This window comes from Odontesthes bonariensis, chromosome 24 (genome assembly GCF_027942865.1).
Source record: "Odontesthes bonariensis isolate fOdoBon6 chromosome 24, fOdoBon6.hap1, whole genome shotgun sequence".
Classification (NCBI taxonomy): Eukaryota; Metazoa; Chordata; class Actinopteri; order Atheriniformes; family Atherinopsidae; genus Odontesthes; species Odontesthes bonariensis.
In genome coordinates this window covers 15,126,396-15,148,055 of record NC_134529.1, presented here as the reverse complement: position 1 = coordinate 15,148,055, position 21,660 = coordinate 15,126,396, and the positions used below count along the sequence as shown (strand labels likewise).

At 40.0% G+C, this 21,660-nt stretch overlaps 1 protein-coding gene across 4 annotated transcripts; it reads left to right on the top strand.

Annotated features, from left to right (window-relative positions):
* Positions 1–136: 136 nt before the first annotated feature.
* On the top strand, positions 137–20,565 carry flvcr2b (FLVCR choline and putative heme transporter 2b). Of its 4 annotated transcripts, none has more exons than XM_075458659.1 (11): positions 137–1,229; positions 4,326–4,467; positions 8,033–8,173; positions 9,816–9,883; positions 10,724–10,827; positions 12,518–12,628; positions 14,069–14,174; positions 14,477–14,588; positions 16,427–16,482; positions 18,428–18,582; positions 20,125–20,565. In XM_075458659.1, the coding sequence occupies exons 1-10, from the start codon at positions 642–644 to the stop codon at positions 18,506–18,508; spliced, it is 1,509 nt and encodes a 502-aa protein (XP_075314774.1). In that variant the 5' UTR covers positions 137–641; the 3' UTR covers positions 18,509–18,582; positions 20,125–20,565. The 4 variants fall into 4 exon arrangements, with proteins under 4 accessions (XP_075314774.1, XP_075314772.1, XP_075314775.1 ...); XM_075458657.1 differs by lacking the exon at positions 137–1,229 and adding an exon at positions 2,769–3,582; XM_075458660.1 differs by lacking the exons at positions 137–1,229; positions 12,518–12,628 and adding an exon at positions 2,769–3,582.
* The last annotated feature ends 1,095 nt before the right edge of the window (positions 20,566–21,660 follow it).

The window sequence follows — 21,660 nt, the reverse complement described above, 5'->3', positions numbered from 1 at the left end:
GCAAACAGCATGTCGAATTGGATATCTCTGGAAAAAAACTATTTACGTTTTCGAGTGTATCCGTGTCATGTATCTCTGGGTTGCACACTGTTCAAAAACTACAATGGGACTGTTGATAAAACTCCGCCCTTGTGGCCGAGTTTATCAACTTCAAGATCCCTAAGCGGCGGTTTTAAGTCCGGGTGGAGGGTCACAGCAGGCGCCCCAACACGTGTGATCGCTCGGAAAACTCGACCTTCAGTAGCTATATTTATTCATGGCATAATCGGATACTCTACATTTGTTAACTTACTCGTGTCTCAAGCGAAAGTTGGGGTCCTAAACTGACGTCACCCAGGGGAGGAAATGTGTTAATGGAACCGAGAGATCTGCATAAACTGGAAGTTGTACATTTTAAAAATCTTTTCTCGGTGGCCCAGATAGACAGTCGAGAGGTTTGAAAGAACGTTTGTATTTACCTCCTTCATTTTTTTTTCTGAGGGATTAAAGCTGTAGATCTGTCTTTCGAAATAATTTTGGGGAGCGCCGAATGATCATCTATGAAAAAGTGCGACTTTCAGCCAGTTTCAGTTTAGTTGACAGTGACGGGGTAGAAGAAAGGTGAGTCTGACCTACATGAGTGGCTACATCGGGAAGACTTGATGAATATGACTGAGAAACAAGCACAAGAAGACACATGTGAGGAGCAAAGTAAGGCGAATTTGGAGAACCATCTGAAAGTTGATGCGGGTGACGCGGCAAAGCTTACCGGCGACCAGACGCAGGAGGTCGGCCATGCCTCCCTGCAACCCATCCGCCTGTACAAGCGGCGCTGGTTCATGGTTCTCCTGTTCAGCTCATATTCACTGTGCAACTCCTACCAATGGATCCAGTACGGAATAATCAGCAACATTTTCATGAAGTTCTACAACGTGGACGCCTTCACCATAGACTGGATGTCTATGATTTACATGCTGACATACATTCCCTTCATCTTCCCGGTGACCTGGCTGCTGGACAAGAAGGGGCTCCGGGTGATTGCGCTCGTGGCCACAGCGCTCAACTGCGCCGGGACGTGGATCAAAGTGGCCAGCGTCCGACCCGACCTCTTCCCAGTCACGCTACTGGGACAGTTTTGCTGCTCGTGTGCGCAGGTGTTTATCCTCGGGATGCCGTCAAAAATCGCCTCAGTTTGGTTTGGGTCGGAGGAAGTGTCCACCGCCTGCTCGATAGGAGTATTCGGGAATCAGGTAATCAAGTCACATTAGGTGATGCAAATGTGTCTTGTTAATAAGTTGGTCATATGAGCTCTTCACCTGACTGGTTTCTGAAGCGGTCTCCAGCCGCACAGGTCAGTAATCACGTCCCCCTTCTCTTTGGCACGTTTCCGTTATTACGCACGATTTCAGTAAATCTCCTCTGTGTCTAAGTATTGCACATAAGAGAACCAACAGCAGTAAAACACACACAAAAAAAAAAAAAAAAAACAGCATGCAAGAGGAAACATGTATTTACAACTGCAGGTTCTGGTCCTGGCTCAGGGAACACAAAGAAAAAGAATTTAGAACACATGAAATTCAAATGAGCCATTATTGTAGTATTTATCCTTTGTGTCCCTTTTTTTTTTAAATATATAAGTTTATATGTCATCACCATGGACTTCAGAATGACATCAGCCAGCGTGGCTTAATTTGGCACATTCAGATAATAAGAGGAGCAGTTCCTTCTTAAATAAGATAAGCGCTGTAGGACGCTCATCTCTGTGCACTGGGTGAGCTCACCACTGCACTCCTTATCATACTCTTTTATACCATTAATACAAAAATATATACATTTGATTGCACTGCCCAATGCACAGCCATCTTTTCATAACTTCCTATTGTTCATTATTTTGTTACATATCATTGTGTGTATAGTGTTTTTCTTTTATGCCCTCCAAAATAGAAAAACTCGGGCAGAATTACAAAGTCTGCTCATAAACTTGTCTTGAGTTGACATTGTTTTGAATGTGACTAGCAGTCATTACACATGAGTTAAACTGTAATATGGGATATTACTTGAATGACCACACATAGAAACCCAAAACAATTTTTACATGAAGATTCACATTTAATCTTTGACAAGCAGCTAAAAGCACACGAGCTCCGGAGTTGACACTTAAAGTTTCTGAACAAACAACACCTGAGTCACTTTATATCGACTCAGCAGTAAATGTCACTGAAAACTCATCATGCTGTGCTGGGAAATGTTATAACAAAGAGTAGGAGCGGGGTTTGTGGATCCATCTTTTTATAGATATGAGCAGGCAGTTGTAGACTCTCTGATGGAGTCATAGCTGTAGGCACAGGCTTCCCTTTAAGAAGTACTTGAGAAAATCTGCTTCACAGTGTTACGGCATACTCCTCTGCAGATCCAGTGTAGAGCCTCCAGGCAAGAGGGCTCATTTTTGTAACATCAGATTTTTCCTTTGTGAGAAACACCTCGGAGAGCTTGCACACGATCCTTCTCTGAACATGGTGAACAATAACAAAAAAATGACCTTTTTCGGCAGCTTTTTACATTCAAATGAGTTAGCTTACACAAGAGATGTAATTAAAGTTCAACATTTCGTCTTAGCTTTCTTCTTTAATGTTATTTGGCAATTTAGCTGAAGTGGTTATGTTAATGTGAGTTGGTAGGAGTGGTTTTTAACAGAATTGGATGATTTCCTAAATCAACATCACATGATAGGAATGAAGGTAATGGACATGAGGATATGCGCTGTTGAGGCTCAGTGCCATCACATGCAGTGAGTTGAAACAGGACTGGGGACAGCTGTACTCACTCTCTTACATTTTTCTAGCACCAAGCAATTTGCGGACAGGACAGCAAGCTGTTAGGACACAAGCTCTGGAATCTTAAAACCTCTCACCTCGTTCTTTCCAGTCAGTGCACAGCTGCTTCAGGACAGTTGAAATGCCACAAAAGAATTCTTTGAAAGGAAACCATGCAAATTCTGAGCTCAGTGGTGAAGAATGGCGGCGCTCCAAGGCTGCAAAGAATCTCGCTTCAGGCTTCACCTCGCCGCAGTGGAGTTCGGGACCTTTAGGCAGAGACCTCTTCACTGGATCCCAAATAGACATTGAAACATTAAGTGACCAGACAGAGGTTGCCTCAAGGGCTGAAACCAAGCTTTACCATCGTCGCTGGTTGATGCTGTTTCTCTTCAGTGCCGTCTCAGCCAGCAATGCCTGCACGTGGCTCCAGTACAGCATTATAAGCAACATATTTATGCGCTTCTACAACATTGACTCTCTGGCTATTGACTGGTTGTCCATGATTTACCTTCTCACATACATTCCACTTATTTTGCCCGTCCTCTGGCTCTTGGACAACAGGGGTATCCGAGATGTTGTCCTTGTTGGGTCAGCCTTTAATTGCATTGGTGCTTGGATAAAAATTGGTAGTGCCAGTCCTGATATGTTTCCACTGACCTTCTTTGGCCAGTTTGTGTGCTCAGTAGCCACAGTGTTTGTCCTAGGTATTCCGTCTTACCTTGCATCAGTGTGGTTCGGAGAGACAGAGGTTTCCACTGCTTGTGCCATAGGAGTTCTGGGAAACCAGGTTTGTCTTCAATAACAAATCAAGAATTTAGAGTTTGATATTTTTCTGCCGCAGGGTTTGCACAGTGAGGCTCTGCCTCAGCTGTCTGTAGATCACGCAGAACTGGAGTGGATGCCAGAGTCAAATAGGACTTTTAGCATCTTGGTGTCAGAGTCCAGAGAAAACTGTGTCTACTATTTGTTGAGGCCTTTTCATTGTGCTTGGTCTGTTTTGAAGTTAAAGTATAGAGTCCTTCTTCCCAGATCATGTTATGTTGATTCAATAACAATGTTTCACTTAATTTCACATGGTTGCAATTGAAGCAAAGCTTTTAAATTAAATACATATGATATGCCCATCGATGCATGGTTAGATATTACATAAATCATTTATTGTTTAATTCGATTCTGTCGCCAGAACTGGACATCACTTTGTTTATTTTCCCTTGTAAAAGTCACCCGCGTCTTAAAATTGCAATTGAAGTTTGCATCTTAAAGCCATCCTGATGATGAACATTGAATGTTAGACATTAAAACATACAAATGTAAACTTGTCACATAAATGGCAATGTTATCTTGTCAATATATTGGGTGAAAAACAATTTAGTCTAGATCTACAAGACCAGAAAGAAGGGTGAAAAAAAATGTGTCAAACAGAAACTGCTATCACTTTTGATAGCACAATAATGTGGCATTTGTGCTCACTTCTTATGTATTAACCATTTAGTCATTTGTTTTGTTTTAACTGTGCATAATTTCATACAGCTTGGTATTGCCATCGGGTTCCTTGTGCCTCCTATTCTGGTGCCTAATGTAGATGACATGGATGAGCTGGCTCACCACATCAGAACTATGTTCTTCATAACAGCAGGAGTGGCGACGTTTCTCTTCATCCTCGTTGTGTTTGGTAAGATAAATGCACTACATATTGCCATGCAAATGATTTTGGTTGTGTGCCACCTTTAAAGCATTTACTTTTCAATTTTTTACATTTCTACTTCTACTTTTGTCTTTTATAACACAGTGGTTCTAAAGAAACAGGTAAAATAGTTGTTTTATCAAAAGCTTCGGGATCATTTCCAGTCACTCCTCCTCCCAGGGCACCAATCGCAGTAATATTTTAACCAGCAATAAGAACAAAACTATTTTAACTGATGCTGATGATTTATGACACGCTGGCGTTGTAACTGCATTTAGCTGGTCAAAAAGAGGGAATGACGACTTCTAGTTTCGGTATCTCTTGTGGTTCTTGAGTGATTTGGTTCGTGTCAGCTTACTCCCATTTTTCATGACTTCCCATTCGGTTTACACCTCTCTTCCATCCACACTCCATTCACTTCCATAATGGAGTGACAGCACATGGCTTAACACCTCTGGAGATACAACCAAAGCTCTCTACATTTTTAACCACCATGAAGGATAATATTTTTGTTCTTGCAGCCAGGTTGGTTCTCACGTGAACGTTAATTAATCACTGGTTTTACTATACCGTGTAACTGGCGAATTTTTGTGAATGGATAAAGATGTTAGTGATGAATGAAGCAGTCAAGTGAGTAAAATTACAGTGGCGTCATGGCTGCAGTCCCCCTCACTTACCCGCTTCTCTTATTGTGCTCAGACTTTCTGAGGCGCAGCGTGTGGGACTTTTTTCCGCTCAGGTCAATTTGAAAACCTTATTCAGTGAATCTGCACAGTGACAGTTTTTTCATCTACAAATTCTTGACGATACGGTGTGCGAGAAAAAAACTGATGATCTGCACCAGGGAGATTGAGAAAAAAACACTTGCAGTCGAAGTTCAGTGAGGAACGTCACTGTTAGTTATTGACGCATCAGAAATAGAAAACCAATGGCCACAAAAGGACTCAGCACATTGTGGAAGAGGGAAGTGACTTGACTTGACATGAAAGACGGGATATGAGAAAATGCTTAGTTAAAGCCGTCTGTTGTATTTGTGCACACCCTGCATTTTCACTCCCTTTTGTCTTTCTCCTTCACATCCCGACTTCAGAGCTTTCATTTGTTTTTACCTGGCTTCATGGCCCTTCATAAATAGCACGTCCATTTCTTTTATCCTTTTTTTTTCACTTATTGAGAAAACTGGACTTGCGCCCTGTATCATTTAGAGAGAGGGTAACTTCGTAATATAGATGTGAGTTAGAACTATGGTGTGTTAGTGTGTCTCTGTGCAGAACTCTAACTAACCAAGAGTAACAAGTCTGACGAGAAAAGCTGCTGTGATGTCTGGGGAAAGGGTGGGTGTGGGCATTCGTAAGCATTCCTCAGCACAAAAGGATGCTTGTGAAGGCATTTCCATGTAGTACCATGCACAACATTTACACTGTCTATATTGTCTATGTGAGTTAGTGTTGTGACTACAGTCTCCTGTTTTAATAAATTAGCCTGGAATTCAAACTTCGGCCCATTTCTTTGCTCATGTGATAAGCCGGACAGTGTGCTGTGTGTGCTTTTTAATCTGACTGTTCTTTCATGGTGTGATTTTAGTATTACAAACCTCTTTTACACGTGACCCACTGAAATAGTTAACAATGTTTTTAACCCACAATGTCTGCTTTCTTTGCCGCGAGTGAATTGAAAAGACACATACCACTAAGATGTCTGTGTGATAAGTGCAGTTGCTTGCAGAGGTTTGTGCACGTCTTTTCAAAATCAATGTCACATGAACGGTTAAGAGAGCAGGGGACAAACTGATTAAATTAAAGATTAAAATGAAAAGCTTGCAGATCACTTCTAGTGATCTCAGAAACCTCTTAAACTTTAATTAGCTCATTTGGCCGACAGTTGTAAAAAGCCAGGTGTGTCATGATCCATGTTTTTGTGCTTTGATCTTCTTGTCCTTTGGGTTTATAGTCTTTGCTGCGACTGAATCATTTCTTATGTCCTTGGTTTACGCTGTTCTGTGCTCTTAGTTGGTATTTTGTCTAAGCCTATACGTTATCTTCAGTTTTCCTGCTTTGTCCTCTGCTCAACTCCACTCAATCAGCCACAGCTGCAGTCACCTCCGAGTTAGTTCCCCTTTGTGAATCTCAGGCCTGGTCAGATCCTTGCTGTTACTTCATCAACTGTTATCTCTCCATAGTGCTGTTCCTAGCGTTTCCCTTGTGTGGTTTATTTTCTGTTTAGTCTTTTGTTTTTTCAAACTTAAGTTAACAGTTTTTTCGGCTCAGCCGTGTTATGGGATTGTTTTAAGGTAAAGACTTTCCTTTGAATCTATATCTTCCAATACCATTCACTACAGGCACCGTGACAAGATGATGCAAACTTCAAACTTTCCACAAGTACCGTCCTTTTTAAAGCTTATCCCTACAGTCTTTAATACAGACTCCACTCTCATAAAGTGTGATGAATATGAGTTAAGTTGCTCTTGATTTTTTATTTTTTATTTTTCCAGTGAGACAATCCACACCAATTGGCTGCAGTAGTTTCATGATATGACACATATAAACTCATACACACAGCACACTCTCACGCATACATGCAAGATGCCATGTGTGAGGGCTGTCCTGCTGGCAGGGCCATCTGTTGTCCTGCAACAGGCCAGTGAGTCAGCAGGGCAGACCTTCCCAGAGCTGAACAATTTGCATTTACTGTGTGGAGAGAGGTGAAAGTTTGGCAGCGACACTTTGTTAAAAGGCCGAGTTAACCTCAGAGACAGTCTGTTGCAGTGATATTTGAGTGGTTCAAGTCGGCTTGATAAGAGGAATCACCAAGGTGTTAAAGAAAACTAGAGCACTCCAAGGGTTTGTTTGTAGAACAGTGACCATTTATGCAGTGATGGCTCAGATTATGTAATGAAATCAGTTCATACCTCCCCACTGGTTGAACAGCTGTGTCAGAAAGAAGGTTAGTTTCTTGGGGTTAGTGAGATCTTGTCCCTGACGCACGTCCAGGTCAGATTTGCTGGGCTGGCTGAGCTCCAAGAGACACAAAGAAAAACATCTGTGGTTCCCCCATGCGGTACGAGGGCCTGTACTGCCACCTCGGAGAGAGGACGCCTGAAACAGCTTACATCCCTTTAGATACAGACAGTCCTCAAAGCAACGTGCCAGCTGACACTCACTGGGGCAATTCAGTGGTTGATTAATTATGTGGATGTGTTCTAGTACTCTCTGTGTGTTTGGACCTGTCCAGCTGTGCCCGACAAAATAACTCAGGCTCCCGACACGTTTCGGATAGAAATCTGAGGCCTTGTTTTTTTTAAGAATCAAAGGTAGTCTATAAATACCTCTTTCCTCTGTTGCAGCTTTGACTTCAAATATACTCAACAACAACACCATTATTTCAGTCAGATTTTTCTGTCTTACTAAGACTTACTAACTCCTACTGACACTTTAACTTATTAGTAACGATGACATTTCTAGAAATGAGATATCCTTTTAAACATATGTTGCTCCCACTTCATCTGCCGTTTTGATGCTTATAAGGTTGCCGTTGGGCTTTCTATATTTGTCAGTTTTCCAGGAACGTCCGATAATTCCTCCGACTCAGGCCCAGGCCACAGCTCGCAGCATCCCACCTGAGCAGTACTCCTACATGGCCTCCATCCTACGGCTACTGCGCAACAAGCCTTTCATCCTCCTCATCATCACTTATGGTTGGTCATGGTCATAGCTTCTCACCTAAGTATTATAAACGAATGTCCTCTTTGTCATTATTATAAGATGTTATCATTATCATGTAAAATTATATTACCCAGCTCTTTAAAATTGATTCAAAATGGGATTGATATTTTAGTTCAGCCTTAATTTGTGTCAAATATAGCTTGAAACAGGTGGGCGGTAAACATTGCTTTGGTTTATTTTTGTGACTGCACTAAAAGTCTGACTCAGAAGGGTCTCTGTCCAACACTTTCACCCTTTACATTTTTATGCAGCGATTTTACAGCAATAATGTTAGCAATAAAACTATCAGATTTCCAAGAAGGCCATAACCCTTTACATTTCAACGTGTAACATAGTTTATCTTATCTTTTTCAGGGCACACAAACTATAAGTTATAACAATATTCATAAAAAATAAAAGTGAACGTGTCCTGGAAAGGTCCAAAGTTTGTCCATAGTCTGACAATGTTTAACAAATGTGTCAACTCAATGAGACTGAAAGGTCAAACACACGGTTGGTGGTGACGGGAGTCTGTTTCATCAGTTACCGAAAAAATATAGATCTAATACTGAGGTCAGTTTTCAAGCAGATATTCTAAAATATAAAGGCTTTCTGCCTTTGGGATTTTTCTAAGTGGATATATTTGATCCAGCAAATGAGCGGGAATTCTAGGCTCTTAGAAAGTGACCATTTTTCAACCTTTTAAACTGCTAATTGATTACTGGAGAATTTGGCAGATTGATTGACATGAAAACGACTTGAGCAGCAGCTTACTGAGGCTTCCACTCAGGCAGGATTGTGAAATGTCCGCAGCGCTGAGCAGCAGCTCCGAGCCGTTTCTGCTTTGACCTTCCTCCTTTCATTTCACGTGACAAGCACAGGACAAAAGCGTTAAGAGTGTCAGAAGTGACAGCGTCGGCCTCTATGTACTTCTTTAATGCTCCAAATGACCCTTGGGATAACTCTGCACACTTCACTGATCTCTCTGCAGGCTGCAGCCTCCACCTGTCCCTGCCAGTTTAACTGAGCTGCCGCTGCTGTTGCTCAGTGTCCAGCTGTATGAAAGAAATTATTTAAATGTAAATGTACTTTATTTATACAGCCCTTTACAGCCAATCCTTACGGTGTACCAAAGTGCTTTACAGCAGGTAATAAATAAAGAGAAGAATAAGTAAAAACAATAAAAGAACAGTGAAAGCAATAAAATACAACAAAATCGAATAAGATAAAAGTGTCATCATACTACTGGGTATTAAAAGCAATCCTAAATAAGTAGGTTTTTAGCCTAGATCTGAAGAGGCCCAGGTCAGAAATAAGACGCAGCTCGACGGGGAGCTTATTCCAGAGCCTGGGGGCAGCGACAGAAAAGGCTTGGTCACCCCAGTGTTTCTATTTAAGGCTATAATCTTTGCATAAAATACAGTATCTTTTTTATTAATTGTTTTAGCAACGTCTATGAGTTGTTCTTCTTGTTTTTTTTTTTAAATAAAAGAAATATATAGTTTGGGGCCCTTTTAATTTTTGAACCATCCTGATTAGGGTCAGCTAGAAACAAATCAAAGTTTCCATAGAGATATTTTTGTTCTGTGGTTTTCCGTGTGCAGGTGTTGTGTGAAAGCTTGTCTCCTCTGACAGGTCTGAACGTGGGTTGTTTCTACGCCGTTGGTACCCTTCTGAACCGTATGATCATCGAGCATTACCCTGTAAGTTCTGCAGTCACCTGAAATGATTTCTGTTACACAAAATTCTTGGCTCAACCAATAATTTTTTGCATCTTTAGACACAGTTTCACATATTGGTAGCTTCAACCCAGGGCTTTAATTCCCACAACATTTTTAAATTGGCAATATTTCTGACTGACGATGCTAAATGTTGGTTTTTTACTCAATTAGACCTTTTTCGCTTCTTAGCTGTTCCTGTAGGAGGTGAAATAATGATAATTTCATTTTGGCATCTTGGTAATAAACAGGGGAATGGGATGATTTTCGCTCTCGAACTGCAGACTGCGGCAAAAGTCAGTTTTATACCCTCTCGAATGTATCTGTCTGCCGACCTCGCAACCTCTGCAAATTACCGTTTTTTTTTCAACTGAGGCAGACAGACATGCAGTCCTCCAAAAAAGCTGACAATGCACAGGCTCCAGTGAAGATGCTTCTTAGTGACTGCTTAAAAAAACTTGCTTGAGATGTTGGCAGGGAAGGGCCAACGACAACTGGAATTCAGATAAAAAGAGGAACAAGTGTCAACACAGCCCAGAGCAGTTCACAGCTCAGGTTGTTCTAAATATTTATGATACTGCCCCCAACTGGCAGCAAAAGGCTATAACATCTAGACATGCAAGGCACCAAGAGAGAGCATACAAAGATCTATGTTCAGCCCCTGAGTGTTTAGTTATTGAATAATGTCTCTGAAACTGAGTTTACGCTCGAGTTCTCTTGTGCTGCCGTCCCTGAAATGATTAATTATAAGATTATGTCTTTCCTTGGCACATATGTCTAAGGTCACTTGTTCTTTACTCTGTGCTGTGTTTTATGACTGTGCAGGGAGAAGAGGTGAATGCTGGGAGGATCGGCCTCACCATTGTCATTGCAGGGATGGTTGGCTCCCTCATCTGTGGTGTTTGGCTTGACAGAACTAAAACATACAAGTAAGTCACCTGTAATAACTGGAAAACACGAGTGTTGCAGAACTTGTTCAGCAGAACTTTCTCCAGAGGCGCCGTTGTGTTTGGGGACTCAAAAAGATGGTCAAGTTAAATTTCATGTAGAAATGAACTGAAAAAACACAGGCCAGTCTCACCAGAAACTGTGGATCTGAAATGTTCTTCCGCCGTACCAATACGTCGTAGTTTCATAATCCAGGAGCATTTAGGTTGGCAGTTATTTTGGGTTAGATAGCATTGCATCACGTGACAGTAACCACAAATGCTGAGTATGAAACTGTTTAGTCTGTCACAGTATATAGTTCTGTAACTGCAACCATGTCATTAACCATGTACTTGCAACTCCTAACTCTTACCATTAGTGAGTGGGAGTGAAGTAGAAAAGTAAACGTGGAAGAAAAACACCAGGAGTAGAAAAGTGAAGGACCGTGGCAAAGATTGTTAAGGATGGGATTTGGACCTTCAAAAGGTCAGGGCTTATGGCCACCCACCAACTCCTTCTTCCCCCTAGCTCTGCATTTTCATCCTTGTGAAGAGTGGCAGCTTTTGGTATCATTAACATCGTCATCTCGTGACAGGAGTGGAAATCCCATCAGCAGCACGTTGGGAGGAAGAAAAATGCAACTATTGTATAATTTTTCATTTTATTATGAGCTGTATTTTTCCATGGACCAGGCTACATATTGACAATCTGTCAAGTTCAAGTAAAGTTTTGGGTGAATGATTGATAATCCAAAGTATATGGCTCCACTTTTTTTTTTACACGTTTTATCTGTCATGAACACAAGCAATTGTCTTTCTGTGTGTCTTTACCCTTCTCAGCTTGTGCATTGTTCATGTTTTAGCTGTTTGGTCTTTATCCAGGTGCAGCATGCTGTTACATCTGTGACCTCTCGACCTTTTGCTCCTGCCTCATGGGCTCTCAGCCTGAGTGCTGGACCCCCCCTTCACACACACAGCTGTTGTAGTAATAGAGTTATGTACTACAAATTGGATAATAAAGTTGTGTTTGTGACTCACACGCAAAGGCCCTCTCAGTCTCATCTGGTAATGTCATACAGTATTTGAGCTTGCCAAGTGAGGCTTTTTCGGCAGTTCTTTGAATAAAGTGGATTAGCATTTGTTGTGCTTTATTTCTATTGTAGAGCTGTGGGTGAGGATTATTTTGAACACCTCTGCCATTTGGCTCAAAGTTTTGCTGTTGTTACCGAGCTTGAAAAGTTTTCTCAGGTGCATAATTTAAAAGTAAAATATTAATTTCTGGGTTGAATTTAAACTAGTTGCTCATTCTCCAATACCGTGCAGTTAATCTGTTATTTTGAATTTAATTACAAATCCAGGATTTAAACGTTCAGCATTCACATTCAGTGTTTCTCACCCCAAAGCTTGGAATGCTGGAATGCACCGGTTTGCTTATGCTCACTGACCACGTTGCTGTGTATAGTCTTAAACACATGATCACTATAAGAGGTCAACACAATCCTGTTGAAAATATTTGTGAATGAAACTGTTGCTTTGTAATGTCATTGCATTTTTTTAATCATGTGAGAGACTATCGTGCTGTGCAACAGTAACTGTTGTGACATGAAGACTCTATCCAGACGATTTGAAATGTTCCACTTCATCATGAATATTCCAGGGCTCAGTGTTGTGTTTCCCATGTGTGTTCTTCCAGGCAGACTACTCTAGCAGTCTACTTCATGTCTTTGGTGGGGATGATTGTCTACGCTGCCACACTCAGTCTAGGACACCTCTGGGTAGTTTTTATCACTGCTGGAGCTCTTGGGTATTCTTTTATTCTTTTTATTTTCTCTTTGTATAGATAATCTGACTAAAAGTTCTAAGTTAATTGAATGCTCACTACCTCATCCTTCCCTTCCAGAAGTGTAGAAAAACTATAGTGCCTGCAAAAAAAGGCCCACTTTAGGATCAGTGTTTAGTTTGTCCCCTCTGGGTTTCCATAGAAACGTGGGGAGGCAGCATTGAAAGGGCCAAACAGAGGGGCTTGCTGCATTACTTTATTTTATGTCTGGGCTAATAGATCACCCTAAATGTTTCACACAACTTAAAACTTGCATTTTTTTTATTGTTTTTGTGCATTTACAAATGTGTACGGAATTTAATTCAAAATACCCTCGATTCTCGTGGGTTGTTAAGCTTTCATCGGGCTCTTTATGTGCATTTTCAAAAGATACTGTGTTACAACAGAATTGATCTTGTTCCATCCTTTGTCCTCCTCACTCGCAAGTGAATATCTTTCGCGAGGCATGGCTATGAGCAGATGTTACATTCACTGAAGAAATGGAAAGTTTTGCATCACCCGGTTACAGTAAGGTTTGTTATGGCAGCATATTTGAAAAACAAAGTGACAAAAAATATTCTACAATAAATGTTAAATGCGTAGCATTAAAACTTATTATCCTCTATTTTCTTTGGCGTTTTTACAAAGCCGTAATTATTTCAGTCCGTTTTAAGTTCAGTGTAAATATACAAATGTGACTAAATCCGACATTTTACCCTTAGTAAACAATAAGCAGTCGGAGAAGTAACTAAGTAACTGTACGTGGGTGCTATACATGTGCAGACCATTTACTATATCAAGACTTTTGTTATACATTTACAGCTTTAAGTTAGAGCATTGCTTATTTCAGCTTTGACCTGATAAGCATTTGCACAGAACCGGAGGTAAAGTTTTGCTTTTATACCCACTAACCTGGTATTTGAATTCAGGACACGCAAAGCAAAGAGAATACTGCTCTCTGTCCACGTTCAGCATTCATTTGACTTTATAACATTGCTTTAGCTTATTCTTTCTAATGTGGGCAGTGATGGGCATCAAGAAATCTGTACAAAGAGAACCAACAATATGCAACAGCGTCATGTGTGCTGCTATGTGTTCTTGTAATCAATGTGTACTTATTGTCATTATGGAGTGACTCACGCTGATGTGTTCTGCTGCCACGAACCTTCTGATTAAGTTTCACTTGTTGTCACTTTAGTGAAAGGACAACATCCTGCACTTTGTTTTTAGAGAAGTGGACTGTTTAAAGTCTAACATCACCGGTGTCATGTAGAAATAGAATAGAGCATTAATCTTGAACTTGTGCACTATAATGATGTGAATGTAAACTACAGTCTATAGCAGTGAAGGTACATCTGTTTCTGAAATATTGTCAGAGAAATGTAGCTGCGGTTAGGTCCTCTTGTGACTCTTGTGTGTGTGCAGGTTCTTCATGACGGGCTACCTGCCACTGGGCTTTGAATTTGCAGTTGAACTGACATACCCAGAGTCGGAGGGAACTTCCTCAGGACTACTCAACTGTTCAGCACAGGTACAGCTCAACTCCCTGCAGGGAAATTATAACACAGTGGAGTCAAAGAACCCAAAACAAATACTGGATTGTATGACATCTGCTTTCCTTGTTCGATAAATGTGGGTCACTAATATTTTTCAACTCTGTATCAGTGTTGGTGTCCTGGGATATATATATATTAAAAGAACTGATAGCTCAAACAGTATTATTAGCCTTTGATACTGTGTGACTACAGTAGCTTTATATTTTGTATCTTATTGTGATTTCGAGTGCGTGTAAAAACAGCTTTACCCCTAACAATCCATGATCTCTACACACAGGTGTTTGGCATTATATTCACCATCTGCCAAGGGAGGATTATTGACAAGTTTGGCACGCTGGCAGGAAACATCTTCTTGTGTGTCTTTCTTCTAATAGGCACAATTATGACAGGTAGGACCTTAGTGACTGAAAAACGATGCGGACTCACTCATACAGAGATGCATGAGCCTTTACATCTTCTGTTGTAGTTACTCACGCTCCTGTGAGAAGATGATCAATTCCTAGACTGTTACTGTGTTCTTTGAAAAGCTATTTCAGGGTTTAATGCTAGGAGATCCTGTCAATGTTTTGGAAACACTGTTTTCAAAATAATGACAAAGAATTTCTTATTATTTGTCATAAAGCCTTTGTCCTCTTCACTCACAAGTGAATATCTTTCGCGAGGCACGGCAGATGTTACATTAACTGAAGTAATGGAAAGGTTTGCATCACCCGGTTACAGAAAGGTTTGTTTACGCAGCATATTTGAAAAACAAAGTTAAAAAAAATTGTCCTGCAATAAATGTTAGATGCGTAACATAAAACATACACACACAAATATCTAAATTGATTTGTTTAAGAATCAAAACGTAAGATAACTACAGTGATGGAGTCTGTATTTAGCAACCATCAACTGCTACAAAATGCCATTTGATAACGTTTGCTTTAAAAAAAACATATAAAACAAGATGTTGAGATTTTTCCACATCCCAAACACTTTGACAGAAACTCTAAAGTCATCTGGTGACAAGTTGAGGTTTAGGACAAATCCCAATTTCTTCCTTTGGCCCTTTTCTTTTGCTGATCAAGGGGTAGTAACCTTCAAGCCATCCAAATGCCCCATTTGAAGGGATATGACCACTTTACTTTAATCCCCAGAAAAAGAAGGGGTGCCGCATCCCTTCAAAATGGAGGGGTTGGGCTAAGTGAAAGGGTCATGGGGGAGCTCTCAGTGCTATGAATGGGGCAAAGATTTTCTTGTTATGCATAAAAGAGATTATCTAAGTGGGGACAGATAATCTTTATTTGACTATCACCTTAGAGATCTGCCTAAAGTTAAGGGGCAAAAAGTGTATTGTATGAATTTGGAAGGGTAAATGCAAGTAAAGAGAGAGCAGTTGACAATAGTTGCAATCCTAGAACCAAAAATATGAAACACAGCTTTTAAGAACCTCGTGGAGATAAAATCTAGCTGTGGCTGCTGCACAATTATACACACAGTAGCAGTGTGTTTTCAACCATAAAAGGTGACACTTCATGCCTTAGTCAATACAGAGCCACTAAAGTGTTTTTGCAAGGCCCATTGAGGGGTTTATGAACAAAGTATAACCACAAAAAAAGGCATTAGCCACTGAGGCACTAAACCTTGTGCTCACTGGAGAAACATGAATTTTAAATGGGACTTCTCTGCAATCAAAGGTCAGACTGACTCACTGTCTTTGTAACTTACTCAGAATGTTGTCATATGAGTGGACTTCTTGTAGCCAGTTTCAAAAGAAATAGAAATGTTTTGAGGAAAACCACCTCCTTTTTAATTTGTAATAACAGTTTCTCATGAGGCTGATTAGGTGCATGAGAGTGCCACGCAAGTCTTTTATCAAACGTTACTATTTGTTAAAGTTTCTCTTCAGGTGGAAAATTAAGTTAATTATCAAGCTCTTTATGTAATTGTGCATGATCTTAGTTGGTCACGAACTAAAGTTACCTTCAGGTTTGGCATTTGTTGCTACACTGTCATTGGAAATATTCAACAAAGTTTATTATAATTTAATGGATCCACTGTTCTTTTGAGCCACCTACTGGATAGTCGCAGTTACTGCATTGTGTCAGAAACATGCATGTTTTTTTTTTGTTTTTTTTTTTGTTTACACAGATTAAGGACAGCCCTCATTATTATTTATATGCTCAGTTAGTTTCAGTAAGTACTATGCATTATCCATCCCGTTCACTGTGTTTTTATTTTTCTGAAGGTTTAATCAAGTCTGATCTACGGAGACAAAAGGCAAACCTGCTGACCAAAGCTGCTGTAAGTGTTGAAGCCAGCCGAGGATGTGATGCTTGTTTGTTTGCTGGGGATATATGGGTAGTAAAGGAAGAACGTGGGGTGTTGCTTAAAGTGAAAACAGCTTATTTTGCGGAAGACATTTTGACATTTTACAGTGAGAAAGATATGACAGCAGATAATACAAATAGTATTATCAAATATTAGCATTTGATATTAAGATTAATGGTGGCTGGTGGCTGAATGATATTGGGTAACACTTGTAACAACTGTGAAAAGTTAAAACGTCTGCTGTGAAGTGAATGTGTTCATTGTTTAATACTTTTGCTAAAGTTTCCATGTAGGTCAGTCAGTCTGTCACATGTGCACTTTCTTCGGCTACACAAATAACCAACCCTACATGTCCTATTGTGTCTATTTTTGCTGTCATTTTGATTAGCCTGCATGTCTATGCCAGTTATGCAAAAATTATTTTGAAGTCAAAGTAACTCTTCCCATTTGCCTCTGAGGTAATTGTATAAGCAGGAAAGATGCTTGGAAATGACTTAAGTGAGGTGAAGATGCATATATGTTTAAAAAAGTTTTAACTAAGAAGCATTTGTCTACAGCCTCTCAGCAAGGAATGTCTTTGTGATTTTCTCTGCCCTCAACCGGTTCCATCAAACACATTTCTTACTATTTCTCGGTGGGTCTCCGATCTGTGGTGAAGTTATGAGTGCTGACAGTCAGATTTAGTGTAACACAACTCAAATTGTTCAATTATTTTCTAAATATGCCTGAGTCACTCGAGGCAATGCATCTAATCTTTTGAGACATGCACTTGTGCGCCTTCTGCTGGACAGTTTTATGAGCTCAACAGTTCTATATTACAGTACTGTGCAAAAGTCTTAACGCTATCCCTCATCTCTTTAAATTTTGTTTCCAATCAGCCACTTATCACTGAGTTGAAAGTAATTCAAGCATAAAATAAGTTGCCAAAGTCGAGGGATGAGCCAGTGTTGTTTGCACAGAACTGACAACTTAGCAAAGAATCAATTTTAGATCTTAGATCTTTGAAAAATGCAAAAGATAACACAGTTTGACAGACATGAAATTATATTTTTGCACTAACAGGGAGACTCCCAAAGAGCTAGTAGCTGATAACTTGGTATATCTCAGCATGGTGTGCAGTGTGTCCTTAAAAAATGTAAGGAAACTGGACAAGTAGCAGCCAAAAGAATAAGGGTCAGGCCTTAAAAACGATCTACAGCAGATGGGCAACTTCTGAAAGTGATGTCCATAAAAAAATAGAAAAAATCCAGCAAAGACCTGACAGGACCTGAGAGATGCATCTGGACCCTCAGTTGATCCATCTACTGTTCCCTGAAGCCTCATCGAAAACGGTCTCCATGTAAGGGTGGCTGTCAAGAAGTCATTCTTAAAATTGGAAACGAGGAGAAAAGGCTGAGCTGTGCCAAATGACACAAGAACCGGACTGAAAATCAGGGAGAGCAGGTCTTATGAAGGGATGAATCTTCCCCAGAGTCTGAATCTCAACATTATTGAGGCAGTGTGGGATCATCTTGACAGAGAACGGAACAAAAAGCAGCCAGCATCCAAAGAAGAGCTTTTGGATGTCCTTCAACAAGCCTGGAGAAAATATTCCTGAAGACTACTTAATTACAAGAAAGTTGGTCTAAGAAGAGTTCAGGCTGTGTTGAAGAATAGAGGTGCTCATACCAAATATTGACTTTGACTTTCAATAAATTGCTGCAATCATTTCCTGTTTGGCTGGTAACATATGAAGAAATAGGTGTGTGGCTCAAGAATTTTTGCTCAGTACTGTACATGCTCATACAATTTCTGAAGAAACAAAAAATCCCCAAATGGGAAGTCAGTTCAGATCAAATTGTGTTAAACTTCATCCCAGACTGGAGCCTCACATCTCTATTAATGCTGAATGAGAATTGATCGGTAGCTGTTGTTTTAGGAGGAAAGGCAGAAGTTGGGACAAGACTATGGAGCCACGACGCTAATCTCCCAACAGCAGACTCCTCCCTCTCAAGCCTGATCAATCAAACTTTTCTGTTTCCACAAAAAAAAAAAATCTCCTCAAATCTTAGCTCAACAAACGGAATCCCAAAGGTAGGAGCACAAAGCAATCACCACACACTAATGTCAGTCACCTACTGTTCACCCTTTCACCCTGCACTATTAAACCTCCCACCTCTATTTCTTTGTTTCTCACGATCGACACTCACCTTTTCACACAATCACACAAAATATGATTCATTTCACTCCTATTTCACCCTGGCTTACGATAATGTGTTCATGCGATCTAAAGTAATAAATAAACCCATCAAAAATCCCACAGCAGTTGTGACCAAACACTAGAAAATATCTAATCGCAGTACATGGGATTGGTAAGGATCACTGCTACAAAGAATGATTTTACTGTGCAGTTATTTGATGGAATCAGATTAAGTGACATATCATTGTACAGGCCTTTAACAAAGAAAGCATTTTGACATATAATTGTAAGAAAAGCAAAATAACTATCTGGATGTCTATCTATCTAGGCTTAAAATCTGCCCACAGAGTATTACTGTAATTCACTAAGGAAACTATATGAAAGCTTCAGGAGTTTGAGGACTGCTTCGGGTAACTGTCCATGAATTAAAGTCAGAAACTTTTCATTTTTGCTGGATTGACTGACTGTATGACATTTCCGTTTCATATTTTATGTTTTGTAAGGTCCATTCCTGCCACCATGTGTTTGAAATGCAAGCCCCAGTGCAGGAACTCTGTTTAGCAGATGTCAGCACACCCTTCATTGCTGAGATTCAAATAGCTTTCTTTCAATACTTCGTACAAATACCTGCAGAGGTGTTCTGACACGCTTCTGAGAATCTTTTTTAGCTGCTCTCTGCTGGAATGGGTTTGTTGTTTTCCCTTTCCTTTGAAATACCTTAAAGGTGTTCTGTTGGAATCAATTCAGGCAACATACTTTGCTGGGTCACGACATTTTTCTTGTTTAGAAGCTGAGATCTTGAAGGAGTACATCATCGTCATATTGGAAGATTCCTCCTCTCCTAATTCTGGACTCTTGGAGTCATCTTACTCTTTTACACCCACAGCTCCTTTTCATCACACACCTACCACGTGTGTGCGTTCACTATATAAATTTACTGTGGTCTTGGCCAGGTTCACATCAGACAAACTGGAGATCATCTGATCTGAATCAAGCTTGATATCTATCTCCCAGTATTCAACACGTTCTGTTTGTGTTCTTCAGCAAAGTTTAACGTACAGTTTTGTACAGAAGAGCAGTTAGGATTGACTCCACCCCTTTGCAATCCTCTACAGGATAAAGCAGACACAATGGATAGATCATTTGAGACTCATCAAATTAAAGGAAGTTATTTTACATTTAAACAGAGGTGCATTTTTTGATTGCTTGTCTGCTGGAAAGGTGGCTTTTATTTGGAAAAAAAACCAGAACATTTGCATACTTTTGCATATGACTAATTCAAATTTCTTCAGTCTGTGGTGACAGTGTAACATGCGACATGTAATCTTGTTTTTATTCAGACTGTTCCTATGAAAAAATGCTCATCAGTTGTCTATAAAACTGAGTTTGTTAAGTCCATTAAAGCATTAAATTAACCGGCCTTTTTTGTTTGATAGGGACCCTCTGACTGTGACAGTGTAAGCATGGATCCACCTTCTGTCATCAAAGAAGCCAAGCTGTAGACACTACAATGAGCCGAAGAAATGACTTTAATCTCTCTCCTGTATTTGTCGGAATCACTGAAGATCAGGAAACTTTTATTTCCACTTCCCTTCTAAGAAGAGTTAAGATGTACAGCGATTGAAATGCTCTCTTATGTATATTTAAGTTCAAATTAAGTGCTTTCACTAAATCTGCGAGACAAATTTATATCAAAGAAACTTGTTCATGTAAATACAGGTTGCATGTTTTTTATGATTAGATTTAGCAGAAGATGATGACAGGGATTCTAATACAAGATAGTTCACAGTAAGGGAAATAGAAAAATGTCCAGGAACTGCAGTTGTAACACTGTTCATGTTTACTCATTTAACATGAAATAAAACTGTTTTGAGAAAGCTTCATTTCATCATTTTGAATCACGGTTAATATACAATTTATTTAATGGCGAAGCTGACATTTTAATGCACTTTCACTGTGGTTAAAATCAAACTCGAACCCAGATGCACCACACCTTTAACAAGTCTAAGATGAACTTATTTGCACAGCACTGCAGTGAGATGAAGGATAATGTTTCAGTCAAATTTGACAGTATTGAATTCCGACGCATTTGAGACAAACAGAAAAGTGCTGCTATGACCGAAGAAATTATGCTTCACAGTTCTTAAGCATTGTGTTTTAACTGCTCCAGCCTTCATCACATATATTATTTGCTTATCACAGCAGCATCTAGATAATCAAACTAAACATATTCACATCGTATCTGTGCGGTAACTACTGCGTGGTTTGCTTCTGACTTCATTAGAATTCCACGTTTCAAATATATGTGAATGCAAGACTTGTACGTGCCTCTTTTGGCCTAATGGTGGTAGCCTTGTTACATGGAAAAGATGTGGTTCCTCTCAGATGATCATCTTGGCTCAAAACAATTCCAGTGAGGAGCAGAAAAGAACAAAAACAATCAAGGTATGCTGTTGATATGCTTGGTTATGATGTGATATTAACTTGAAGGTTTGATGTGTTGGCATCAACTTTGACAGTGTCCGGTACAGATTAGACTGAGAGAGTCACAGTGTTGTTCTGAATACACCAAGTTGATACTACTGGAGGAAGTTGTTATTAGCATTAAAAGATAAAATTGCCTCTGAGCAGTTCTGTTATGAGATCATCCTGACTTAAAGCCAGTACTGAAAGAGCAGCTCCCATTTGACTGATTCTCTGATGATCTCATTGTTCTCTATTTAGCCTGTGACTGGTCCCTGGCACACATTTGTTTTTAAATTTTCTGTCATGGGTTTTTCTTGGTACTACAGGTTCATCAGCAAACTCTTTTGTACACTATATACCGTGGAGTTTCCCTCTTTTGAGCTTTATTATTGTGGAATATATGAACCGTAGACACAAAGGTCTTCAGAGGACGAGCAGGGTGTGTGACCTCAGGCTTGTTGGGGAAACTGTTGAATGTCTGCCTACCCAAATGTAGAAATGGATGT

Coding starts and splice junctions, on each gene's coding strand:
- flvcr2b (XM_075458657.1), top strand. CDS start 2,935: ATGCCACAAAAGAATTCTTTGAAAGGAAACCATGCAAATTCTGAGCTC. Junction 9,884..10,723: donor TGATCATCGAGCATTACCCT/GTAAGTTCTGCA, acceptor ATGACTGTGCAG/GGAGAAGAGGTGAATGCTGG. Junction 14,175..14,476: donor TACTCAACTGTTCAGCACAG/GTACAGCTCAAC, acceptor CTCTACACACAG/GTGTTTGGCATTATATTCAC.